The 13,489-nt window shown below is 41.4% G+C and overlaps 2 protein-coding genes across 6 annotated transcripts in view; one reads left to right on the top strand and one right to left on the bottom strand.

The window, feature by feature from the left end:
- Positions 1–13,489, bottom strand: part of LOC306974083 (receptor-type tyrosine-protein phosphatase U-like) — a 371,134-nt gene that overhangs the window by 105,608 nt on the left and 252,037 nt on the right. For all 5 annotated transcript variants that reach the window (XM_079571206.1, XM_079571209.1, XM_079571207.1 and 2 more), the window contains exon 9: positions 8,445–8,554. In XM_079571206.1, the coding sequence (XP_079427332.1) occupies positions 8,445–8,554 (110 nt within the window). The remainder of the gene's footprint in view (positions 1–8,444; positions 8,555–13,489) is intronic.
- LOC306974165 (C-reactive protein-like) overlaps positions 1–13,489 on the top strand; it is a 431,917-nt gene that overhangs the window by 234,803 nt on the left and 183,625 nt on the right. The gene's annotated exons all lie outside the window — the stretch shown is intronic.

Here is a 13,489-nt window from a genome sequence, read left to right as displayed (position 1 = left end):
TTTTAATCAGGTCTGGAGGAAATCCAGTGGTAGCTGCAACACATAATTTCTAGCGGAATTAAAGAATTTGAAGAATAAAAAAAGGGATTTTGCGTTAATGGTGCCGCGGTTGAAAGCAGCGAACATCACAACATGGTCAAAACCCAACCCAAAAAGTCACTTTTAGGACAATATGCGGGGCTTGTTTTGGCAACTGTCTCTGGCCTGGCATGTGAAGAAAAAGCCACTATGAAGAAACCCAACATGACAAGTACGGATGAGGGCCCGCCGGGCGCTTGTTGCTTTTATTTGTAACCGTTTGACGAATGAGTTTAAGTCGGTAAATCTAGACGGGCACCGCTCAGGAAATCAAACGGGCTGCAGATGGAGGAAGTGTCCATTCTTCATCGCGGAGAGGCCCTGTCTGCCGCCGCAACCTCCGCATTGACAATAACTTTTCGGTGCTTTCAGTGAGCGGTGGCAGCGGAGTTTGAGAAGTTTGAAGGTGACACGACGCCTGGGTGAACTTTTCAAGGCTAAATGGGGAAGAGCTGTGCAACTATTTACAAAAGAATGTGTCCCACTGTTAGAAAATATGGCAGTTTGCAAGTCTAGGAGGAAAGGGAAGGGAATTTATTTTGTATAGCGTGTCACATATAGGGTCACGAAGCGCATGTAGCCACAGCTGCACTTGTTAGCTAGAAGCGCAGCTGCCCACATCTGCGCCAACAGACTCTCCAGTAACTACCAACCAACCAGTCGAGCACCCTGATCCCAGTAGTAAACGTAATCCTACTTCTTGGGCCTTGTGTTTCTAAACGCAGACTATAGCGTAACCTTTTGTGCTTAGTAGGAGCCGCATGTGAGATCTTGTAGCTCCAGAGCCGGCGCATTAGCCCCTTACCCCCCACCGTAACCAAGAACATTTTTTTCCAGTTCGGCATTACCCAAATTTAAAAGCTTCTTGACCTGGGAGTTTACAGCCTACGGGCCAGGGCAATGCCTTATTTGACAGCTAAGACCTACAACACTCATCTAAGCTTCTTCCTTGTTTTGTTTAAATTGATTTTGTTGCCTTTTTGTCACGTTCTCGTTGCTTTTTTCGTAGCATTGTGGCCGCGTTTTGTTGTGTAATGCAACTGTAAGAAAGCCACAAAAACACATTACTCTAGCTGTAAACTCTCCAGTCAAGAAGCTTTTAGATCTGGGTAAAGCCGCACTGGAGAAAATGTGCTTGGTTAAGGCGGGGGTTAGGGGTTAAGTTAAGTGGGCGTAGTACATGGACTGGAAAACAACCATGGCCAATGGCGATGTTACGTAAAACAACCTTTTTCCTCCAACCAGACTCGGCAAGGGGCCAGGGCGAGGGAGAGGGGTGGTGAGGGAGGGGGGATGAACAATAATGGCAGTGCGAGGGCAGACCTGCACCACAGCGGGACCGGCTGTACATCTCTTTCTCTCAGGACACTGGACACGGACAGTGTTTAACTCACGGTGGGAAAAATAAAGTGTTTAGTTTAACCTGATAGAGCTTATAAAAGTCTATGCTTCTAAAGGAAGAACACGAGACAGCACGAGGTAAAGAATGTGAGGCTGCCATGGGAGAGCAGTGCTCAGTGCAGCTTGCAATAAACCATGCCTCTGTCGATCTTTTCTTTTTAATATTAGTGCTGCCCTCTCGCCGGTGGATCAACCACAAAGCGTTAAAGCTGCGCTCATGCAAGATGACTTTCGTGTTTGGAACAACGCTGTCCTTGCGCCAAGCCAAAGATCTGGCCCAATGTCTCCAAACAATCACAACCTGCTACCTTTGCCTCTTACCCGATCATCTCTCAAGTCCCCTCAAATGAATGCACTCTCTTCATACCCAACCCTTCCCTGACACCACCTCCACCGCCAACAAATCCACGCAACAAAGTGTATGCATGACAATGGTAAATGGTGATGCTACACAGTACCTCACACATTTGTCTTTCCTCCGTGGTTAGAACACAATAATATACAGCAGCCTTCTTTCCCTTTATTCTTGCTGTCAATCACTTCATTAGTCACTGAAAACTATGGCCACTTCATACAAAGGGGCGATTCATAGAAATTAGAAAAATGAAAAGCGGCGTTCAATCCTGAAGGCACAGAGTTAGCAAGCTGGTTACGATGACGAACCTTTTAAGAAATCAATTTTGAAAGATTCATATATTTGTCTGTCAAAGCTTGGTTTTAAAATCATAAATGTACAGACCAATTGAGATTTTCCTTTAGACGACAGTCATTATATATATTTTTTTTAAAAGTACAAAGCTTGTGTGTCTTCACAAAGCGTTCAATAAATAAATCTTGATTTGTAATAATGGAATAGCAATACAGTATAGCCAGTAGAGCTCTCATTGTATGTTGGAATCCGTTTAGAATCCAATTGCAAACTGCGCGCAAAAGTGGTTTGTATTTGATTTGAATTTTCCACAATCGGATTTCTTGACTAGGCTTTTTCTTTCGCCGCCTAGAGTTTCAGTAATCATGACAATCAAGTTAGAAGATATCTGAACTGACAGTGACAGTATTAGGGGGGGGGGAATAATGAAATACAGTACTAAGGTTTGGGATATTTGTTGGAAAATGTGCTTTTGTGCTAAGCGATAATAAATTACGATGAATATTCAGAGGTCCATCTGTTCTCTAAATATCTTCATTGAGGTGGATATCAAGTGCTCCGGACCTCGCTTGATTGTATTAAAAATAGGTCTCCTAAAACAGGCCAAACTCGAGCTGCAGAGAAGTGGATTCATGCTTCTGGAATCCTCATTTTAAAACAGCGTTGCATAATTTCCCCCCCCCTGCTGTGTGCATACCCTAGAAAGAAGACAATTTCACTACATGATGCAATCGGTTAACTAAAACAGAGCCCGCTTCCTATGTATAGCAGTAGCACTTGAATTATGTTGTTCTTTTAGACAAAGAGAACGCTTTTATGAAACATGAATGAAAGCTTCTCAGTTCTAGTCATTAAAGTCACACATCTACGAAAAATGTTTGCGTTTGGGAAAAGTCAGTATTTCTTCTTGTTCCGTTGCTTTTTTCGTATCTTAAAAGCCAATAGATAAAGACTGTCGGCTTAGTATCGTACATGTTTCGTCGGACGCACTAGACGTCTTATCTTGTTCCCAGGCATGGCCACGTTGACGGATCTACTCGTTCTATCAGGACAGAGGAGTCCAAATACAAACACTGGGTCCGAGAAACAAAGAGTTTTTGCAGAAGGATTTTTGGATAAGTCGTTTCATTTTTTATCAAGCTCGTTATAAATGAAAAGATCTATAAAAAATTCAGATTTCACCTTGCTTTTTTCGTGGTTCAAAGCTCAATAAACCAGACTACGAATTAGATTATTAAAAATCCTTCAAAATATTGTTAAGTGCAAGAAAGTTTGAAAGAGTCGGAAAGAGCTGCTGAATTGGAGATGCAGCTGCAAACTTAAAGAAACCCTCATTTTGAGAAGATGGGCCCAAGAGTTCATTCACATGTATATTTCTGCCGTCTATAGCTTATGCTTTCAGCCACCGCTGTCTCCCAGAAAGGATATGACCAGCGTTGGATTGGTTGCCTTTCGTGATACACGTGTATACCAAACATGTCAATATTCGTGAATGAATGTGTGGGAAAGATGAGAGAGTCCCGAACTGTTCTCGTTTCTTGGAACACTATGACGCGCTACTCGACAAGCATCGTAAAGGGTGAGTTTTGTGTTTGGACGTTGACCACTGCGTGAAATATCAATTCTTTCTCAAAGTGTTGTCCAAGAAATGAAGCTTCAGCGCAAATTCAACCTGGGAGACGTACCTGCAGCTTTCATTCATCAACAGCAACCTTCACTAATCATCCAATCACGGCCCCAGCTCAAGCCGCACCTTCACGTCAGCTGCTTATTCCTGCTTCAGCCATTCATCGGCCAGGGTCCCCTTCTTAAGCCTGCCGGTCAACCACTCGCCCATTTCCACCGCCCCTCCTCCGCCTGGCCTCTCCTCAGGCTGCTCATCGGGTCGACCAGCCACCCCGGGTCTCGCCCTACCACCACCAGTGTCCGGGCTCTGGGGGAAGATTCTGGCCATCATCCATCGATGCCATGTATTCCATATCGTAAATGCAATCTTGCGCCGGGGTCCGAGCCCCAATCACGTTTCATGGTCAATAAAACCTCTCTAACGCAGTCTGTCTTTGCGAGTCTCTTCAGGTTGAAATACGGTCACCTGCATTTGATTCATCGTTCAACCAGTCGCCACTGCACCACCCAAGGAACCCATCTCTCTGCAACTGGAATCTTAGTCGAGAGTACTTCGCTTGAGTCGACTGTGCCTGTATTCGAAAGTCATGTGAAACAAATATTGATTATCCCCATGTGGTAAAATTATCAGACAGCTTCAAACCTGTTTTTTTTTTGCACGCTATTTTTCAGACTCCTCTTTCGGATCCGCTGGCCTCACACGGTTATTGTGCGAGAGTCTGTTTTCCATTCGGCGCTGCAGCAGGTCAGCGGGCCTCATCTGTATGGACCAAGGTTAGCTCACCAATCATCCTCCACTCCTCACACATTCTCAACTTGATGGAAACTTCTTTTTTGAATCACCCCCCTCCGCCGTACGCCGGGCCGGGGAATGCTTTTTCATTCTTCTTCTCATCCAAACTAAGGCGACAAGAGCGATTGCAACGGACACGGAATTGCATTTAAAGGGTCACAATTATTGTTCCATGTAAGGAAAGTTGTTTTCAGCATCTCAGGAGCCATGGGGTCTATCTTTAAATCTTTAGTTAGGCTTCATCCAATCAAATTATAAAACACATGATTAGATATGAAGTCAAAATTAGCCAGAAAAAGATAGCCTTCTGTAGTCCAGTACGATTGAACTCTATGTCATGCGTCTCCAAACTTTTTAACCTGGTGAACTACTTTAAGAACGTCAAGGAGCTGCTTATGTTTCAAAGATACTTGTGTCTATGCAACTTAGGAGGAGTTTACATCAGGCAGCTTTTCAGGCTGAAGGATCTAAGATTTATGATGATACAATGGTGTTTAATGAGAGTGTTCCGGTAACTGTTTTGGCCTGTTCCCCAAATCCATCCCATCAATCCCATAAAAACTGTTCTTTATTTACCTAAATGTTTGTAGATTCTGTCCAACATGTTCAAAACAAAAAGAAAATGCTGCTAAAATGTGACTCAGCAAGCGTGTGAGAAAGGGCTGGAGAGCGACAGGTTCGAGATAGCTGCTCAATGTATTGCAAGTCTGCAACATTAACTGCTAAACTGATGCGTGTAGTGATCTTATGCTACGTTCCATTTGTTCTCGGAAGTTGGAACTTGGAGCTGGGATAGCAGGGTTTTATTTTAGTTTTAGTGTTCCCGTTGTCAAGTTGGAAATTTTAATGGCAGTGTAACTTATACAAATAATTAAAGCTACGAAGCTGGTAAGTCTCTGACAACAGTGCGGTTAGATTTATGTTACAAAGGATTTAGAGAGTGCAGCTAGCCTGCAGTGGACGTTAGCATTAACATCGCAAAGCAAACGGCAAGCTTTATAAATGTAGAGGGTTTAAAGGGATATTTCAGGATTTTTGACATAGGGCCTCATTTCCTAGTTATCCAGAGTGTTGCTGATATCTGGAGATATATTTTTTGGTAATTCATGCAGTTCTTATATTTGGAGAGTTACGTGGCGCTAGGCTAGTGCAAGGCTAGCGAATTTCTATGGTATCAGCTACACTGCATTAAAACAGTCTTACGCACTCCAGAATGCACAATCACTTGTAACGCCAGACTAACGATATAAATGTCTGTGTCGATAGAATAATTTTTGAAATATTACTGACCTTGCATCACATGAATGATCGCATTTTGAGGGACTATTTTCTAGCAGATCACTCCGCCGCTGCGTAGCTTATACAACCACGAAGCTGATGCTGCTCAAACATCCCTTTAAGGGATATTTCAACATTTTTGACATAGAGCCTCATTTCCTAGTTATCCAGAGTGATTTCTGGAGATATTTTTTTTTAATTCATACAGTATGCATGCATATTTGAAGAGTTAAGTGGCGTTAGGCTAGTCCTCGGCTCGGACATGGCTATGGTATCAGCTAGCCTGCATTAAAAACAGTCTTACGCACTCCACAGTGCACCTGAGGCAAATCACTCATAACACCAAACTAACCATATAAATGTCAGAACACAGGAAAATAAAAAGATATAGTAGTTGGGTGTTTTTATCTACTGCAAAAACATGCGTCGCCATGTTGTTTTCCCCAACTCGGGGCTTGTGACGATCGGCTGACTTTCCCAGTGGCAAATCCGACGTCGGGGGGCAAAATTCCGACTTCCGAGTACAAATGGAACGCACCACAAAGTTAGAGATTCCTAAAATGTTTAGTCATACCTACCCTTTAAGTCTTCATTTACACTCCAAGTGCCCCTAGTTTAAGATTGCAGCCAAAGCTGTCGCCAAAACATCAGATTCATCAGTAAAATGACAATGTGTTGAGGTCAAAACACACCTTGCACGATTTCCTTTGAAAATAAAATTAACTTAGAATTCAGTTTCAACCTCTTTTCTAATCTGAAAATTGCGGTCCTTAGAATATACTGGTAATCAGCCAAATTAACAATTCGAAAATGTACACCTTGACAATGAATGTGGCTACCTACTCTGGTCATTAATAATTAACTTGAAACATTCAAAGTTAAACCTTGTGGAGTCATCTGTTACGCACACAAGTAATTAGAGCGGCTGTCCCTTATGTAATTACAGCTAGCAGTTATGGCCTTAGCGTCATTAGCATACGAGCGCGTAGTGTAAACCTGCCCAAGTGTGAAAAGTGGGTCCTCCGCGCACAACTGGGTCACGCATGCCAGCGGTGCAAGACACAACCAGGAGAGCGAGGCAAAATGGAGAGCCTGGTTCAGAATAATAATGCAAAAAAAAAAAAAAAGGAGAGAATAGATATTGCCAGTGGGGAACGATACCTGCGCCTGCTTTATTAGTTTTGTATACAGAGTTGTGTACAAATATCCGTGGGATACGGGGGGAAAAAAAGGAAAAGTCTGTGCCCAAAATGGCTAACACTTTTTTTTTTCTTATGCAATAACGATTTGACAAGCAAGGAATGGAAAATAAACGCCGTTCTTTCAATTGCAGTGAGTCACTTTTGACGTCATAATAAAAAAAAAAAAGGCTCAAAGTCGCACAGCAATTATGGCACAATCCTCTTCTGCGTCATGTATGGAGTAACAAGCTGGGAAATTGTAAAAAAAAAAAGAAGGATGTTTGACTGAACTTCTTTGGACCCTTTTGTATACATTTAGAACTTGAAATGTGGTTTATCAAACAAAAGGGTCTATAAGTCACTCTGATACTGCTGGACTTATATCGCTCGTTGTCTTTCCCAAGGTGTGACCTTTTCTGAAAGTTTCTTTGGCAACTGTCAACTATCCTGTGACATTTACACTTAGATTTCCACCTGACAAAATTGGATGTATCCTGTCTCACAAAGGCAAACAATGGAGTCAGATGTTGACACAATTTCCCACAGAAAATATAAACAGTTTGACCTTCTGACTTTCTCTTACAAATATGTGCGTTGTGATTTAGCTGAAACTGAACTGAAATGTGCCTGGCTCGGTGTGATGGGCTATTTTGTCTCTATTTCTCAATACTTGCTCGCCTTGAGCACCGCAGTGTAAATAAAGCGTTGGGGGACAAATTAAATACATACATGTATCATGAGATACTTGTTCATGAATTGAAATTCTTGCTGTATTTGAGTAGCATCATGTATTGCGGTCATAACAGAGCATAACAGTGGACTAATCATAGCACTCTTCTTCCTGAAGCCCAATAAGAAACGGGGACAGGCTCCAGAAGTTCTTTCAGTAATGGACTTTCCATTTAAACTCTTTTTAAGTCATTATTGAACACAGGCTTGTCATTCTAACCACCACGTGGTCGTCTTAACATGCGCAACATTGACCTATTCTGTTCCTTTCACTATTTATTTTTACTTTCACCCTATTCTTAATAATTGAGCTGGCTCCAAAAACCTGGTAAATAGCAACAGCGCCCTCAGTCCATTGCTATACAGTCTATGATTGCGATGCAAATGAACTGATAATGAAATGATGAAAAAACTAATATTTTTCAATGAGGAACAGTAGGGAGTAATTCAGGAAAATCATGACAAAAACGGAACTTTAATTTGGGCATTTTTAAGTTAATCCGTTTTTGTTCATCATTGTTTTAGTTTTAGTGTGGCTTCTCGGGACGACTAGGAATGTTCTTCAAAATAGTTATCATGATTGCAGCTATTTGTTGTAAAGTTAAACATATATTGTTACATCAATATAGCGGTGATGTATAGATTATAATAATAACAGATGTAAATTCAAAAGTTGGCAACTGTGTGCGATTCATGGATGAAACTTTACCTCATACTGTGTGATGAGTCCGTTGGGCTCCACTGGCTCCTCCCACTTGAGGAAGATCATGTCGTCCAGTGGAGTGAAGGTCAGCGACTCGGAGGCGATGCCGCCGGGGACTGCAGCAAGGAGAAGCAGAAGAAAAACAAAGTGTGAGAAACAAACAGTGGGCAGCAGCCAGGGCTTAAGTTAATGGAGCCCAGCGTGCCAGGGGGTAGCTCTGACAGCAGGAGAAAGAGCCACACGGCCAGACAGCGACAGAGGAGAGGAGGAGGAGAGAGCCCTGGGGAAGAGATGAGAGATGACGCTTTTTCAAATATGTGAGAGGTCCTTTGTTGGCAACTTACTTTTTTAACAAGCCTACAGAGTATTTCCAATGAATCTGGGCATTAACAATAACAACAATCATAACAAAATAATTTGCCTATTACTAACTTTTGGAGTGGGGTAGAAACGGCGGTAAAACAATGACTGCAGCTGCATGAATGTAATATGGGTGAGTGAGTGAGTGAGTGAGTGAGTGAGTGAATGGTGGCCTTGCTTCCATCAGTCTACCCCAGGGCAACTGTGGCAGCAAGAGTAGCTTATCATACAGTAGTGTGAATGAATAGTCTGAATAAGCTTGTAAATATGAGGCCCTGTAACTTACAAACAATGAAATCCGGTGTAGCGTGTTTACTGACTAAATAAACCAATAAATAAAGATGAAACGAGTCAATTAAATTGTTAGTGGTGTCCAAACTCATTCCGTACTTCCCTAGCATTCATAGCTTCTCAATTTCTTCACAGGGATGAGTTTAAAAATCACTTTTCACAACTTGCAGGGCCACTGCCGCAGAAATGCTAACAAACTGCCTGCAAGTTCACACAATGATGAGAATGCTTTATAACTGGATGTACAGTATTTTATTCTACAAATGACTAAGTTTACAATATTCTCAAGGACAAAAACATTTTTGTTCCACTAATATAAAAAATCAGACTGTAAAAAACAGCTATAGGGTTTTGAAGGTACAAAGTCTAATATTTGTTTGGTACTGTGTATGTGACATGTAAATACATAGTGCCGTGTAGCCATGGTGTAGTTTGCACCTGTTTTCCTTGACCCGCATTGGCGCACACAAACAAACTCTCATACAGACGCTGGAGGTTAAGATTAAGGTTAAGGTGCTTTATTGGTCAACAACTGCACAACGAAATTTGTCCTCCTGTATTTGACCCATCCTTCGATGCCGCGGGACGACCCATAAGGAGCAGTGGGTGGCGGCAGTACCGTCCACTGCGGTATGCCTTATCCAAGGATATTGGCTGGAGCTGGAATCAAACAGCCAACTTTTGGATAAGTGGGCGAACTCTCCGCCACTAAACCACTGCGGCCCCGTCAGTAGAAGTAAGTTTACTCATCTGAAATGATGACTTGGTTATTACTGCTTCGAGGCTGTTTTTGCCAAAGCTAGCTTCTGAATTATTTCTTCCTACACCGCATGCAGAGTCCTCTTTAAGTAGCCAAAATGATGATTGAAAGCGTAAATTATTAACAGCATTAAATCCGGTACACTTTGGATGAGGGTTTCATTGAAGTATAAAATGTCAATCAGCGCCGCTTTGTACAGAGGCGGTAAACAACTGGAGATAATGAGGAGACTGTGGTGCCAACTGCATTGTGAATTAATTACAGCTTCACACCTGAACAACGGCTACATTTACCAAGCACAATGCTAGACTAAATCATATGTTTCTTGTTAGGGTTTGTTTTGTATTATAATTAAGACGCTGCTTAACTGACAATTAGAACGAAAATGTTATATATTTAAAAACTACCATCACACTCCACATAGCAATTAGCTTAAATAGGTACTAGAGGCCCATGCTATAAGATACTTTTTTGTTTTTTTTAGTGACAATGGTATAAATGTGGCTAAGTATGTAGCACATTTACATAGTCGCCGTCCATACAGTTTCTGGCTGGAGTAACTTACTGTTTGGCTACATTTAGCCAACAAAAGTCTAGTGAATTTACATAATATATAACAAAAATAATGATTCAAATGTCAACATCTATCTTGTGTGTACAATGTAATCACTAACAATAGAATGGAGATAATCTACTGGGCTACATGTGAGCACTGAGCAGCTAGCATAGCACGTCTATACACTTACATAAGATAAGCATATATATATATATATATATATATATATATATATATGTATATATATGTATATATATATATATATATATATATACATTCTCCAAATACCTTCATATCAACAACTGCATGTATTTTTCCATTACAAATGCTATTAGTTTGCTTTGTGTCTGTGATCCCAGAAATCTTAGCTGTGTTCATAACACACATGCTCCATATCAGTTGTTCTCAACCCCAGGTTGCGAAACAAATTTGGGGGATCAGATAATTTTTTCTTTGTTTTTTAAGAATTATGTAGGCTAATGTTCCGATTTCTCATGGTGTGACCCGGGCGGGGGGTCACAAACCCCTTTAACTGTTATAATGGGGGTCGCGGCTCCAAAAGGTTGAGAACCATTGCTCTATATATAGGCTATACCATTCATACTAACACATATTTGTTTGCATATGAATAGAACTCTACCAGCATGCAAATTGTGGTCACTTTGCACTTCAATTTCACTGGGGAAAGAAAGTAGATTAGAATTCATATGCATGCTGAAATTGTCGCTAAATTGGAAACATGCTACATGTTACATTCGCTGTTGCCAACAGTATACCGGCACACAATTATGCTTTGCGAGGGTGCTTAACATTTATTTGATTGTTTGCTTGATTACAACGACAATAACAAATAACCAGACTTGTACATTTCCCCCATACCTTGATCTTGATATAGTAGGCCATTAAGTGTGGCAGATGGCATTTCGTTTGCTATAGCTAGGCATATTCCCACCCTCACACTAAGCTTCTAAAGCTTAGATCTCTTATACAAAGCTTAGAAACTATTCTCTTCAATCGTTTAAGAAAGCCCAAATCCTAACCCCGTCACTTCTGCATGCAACATCAAACGCCCATAGTCTCCCTTTTCTGAGCACCGGCGGCTGCCTGACAGACACTTTTCACACAAAAAAAGCACATGCGGCGCCATTGAGCAACGCACTTGTACACGGGCGTTTTTTTGTGACGGCGCAGCCCAGGCAGGGGAAACTGTCACCGAACCAGCCTCAATTACTGTATAGCGTTTGCGATGGAACTCTGCTGCTGACAGGAGGATTGCAGACTGTCAAAGCTGTCAAGAGTGGCGTTCAAAAACCCCCTCACAGGCAGGAAACTTTCTAGTGCTGCCGTCTCAAATATCAAGTAAACAGAGCCAAAACAATTCACGGCTTTTAACTTGTCAACGCGGTGAGGATCTAATGAATAAAATTACTTTGGGAGGCATGTAAAGAGCTTTTCGTGATGCGATGTGTAGGTGGAGATGTTAAACATCCAATATTATGCAAGAAATCAACTCTTTTTTTTGTTAGCTTAACTATGTTATATAATGTCAGATTGCTGTCAGTTCCAATTAAGAGTCTTTGGATGAAGTTTATATAAGCTTGTGAGAGCAATCTACAAAATTAATTGTTCTAATGAGCTATATGTGCACGATATGCACTTTGTTGGCAATTGCCCAGACAAGGATACAATCAATTTGCAACTTGTTACACTGTATAGCTAACTGCATTGCTCATTTGAATAAATTGTGCTTTAAAACATAACGTAATTCATTTTCTATCTTCTCTTTCATTTTAGAGAAACTGAAGCCGTCAGTGTGATGTGTAGGCGTGGTTAATTAAACCTGCCTTCTGCTTTTGGCATATTTTTTTGACTGCTTGTTTTCAAATGCTGATTTTTAATCACATGGAAAGCTAAATGGCTGCTCCACCAGATGCTTAAGTGCATTTGCAGATGTCATAAACCCCCTGCTCCAGAATATTTTCTAAATCAGCCAATTTCTGCCCAAATTCAATTCCAACTCGGAGAGACTTGCACGACCAACGATGTAGCTAGGATAGATAGACGTGTCTGATATTTTGAAACGCTTGTACTTCATTACTGCACTTAAGGAGTTTCATCAGGTAGCCTAGCTGTGCTTTACTTGAGTAATTACTTTTCTGATGATGTTTTGCCTCCTTATTAGTTCTTCTCCTAAAATCAAGCATGTTTGAAAACTGGTAAGTGATTAAGTAAGTAAGTTAGTGACTAAGCGGTTTGCCGTATTTTCCGGACTATAAGTCGCGCCGGAGTATAAGTCGAACCAGCCAAAATATGCCAAATGAAGAAGTAAAAAAAAAACATATATAAGTCACTACGGAGTTTATGTCGAACCAGCCAAAATATGTAAAATGAAGAAGAAAAAAAACATATATAGCTCGCTACGGAGTATAAGTCGCACCAGCCTTGGCAACTACCTGTGCATGGAGGCGTAACAGCACCGTTGACAAGCCTCTCCCGGCAGCACGTTGTTCAAGTACCCATTTGCGAACCTGTTCCTCTAGCTGTGGCCATCTAGCTTTTAGCCCACAATTATCTTTTAATGTTTTCTTCATTGCGGTAAGAGTAACCTCCCCTTTTCGCCCAGTCCTTCCCAAGTTTCTCGCTCACTCCAAACTTCCTTTCTGCTGCTCGATTACCTTTTTTTTTTTTTTTAATCTTCAGTGGTAGCAGATACTGGTACGCAAGCCAATAGCGACCTCTAGCGGGTGTCAGTGTGAAAATAACAAACATTGTGGGATTATATATTTTGATATATAAGTCGCACCTGAGTATAAGTTGCACCCCAAGCCAAACTATGAAAAAAGGTGTGACTTATAGTCCGGAAAATACTGTATTTGTCATTGTACAACCCTACAACGGAAATTGTGTTCAGGTGTTAGTCCTGAGCTGCCACCTGGTTATTGACTCTGCCTTCTCTGAGCAACACCGTAAACCTGTGCAATTATTGATGCAGATGCTGATGACAGAACCAAAGATGTGATGAATGCATTACTGAATTTATAACCTTGGGTGCACATACCGCGGCGGGTCGAGAAATCTGGAATG

This window comes from Gobius niger (assembly GCF_951799975.1).
Source record: "Gobius niger genome assembly, chromosome: 14".
NCBI lineage: Eukaryota > Metazoa > Chordata > Actinopteri > Gobiiformes > Gobiidae > Gobius > Gobius niger.
This window is presented reverse-complemented; position numbering and strand designations above follow the sequence as displayed.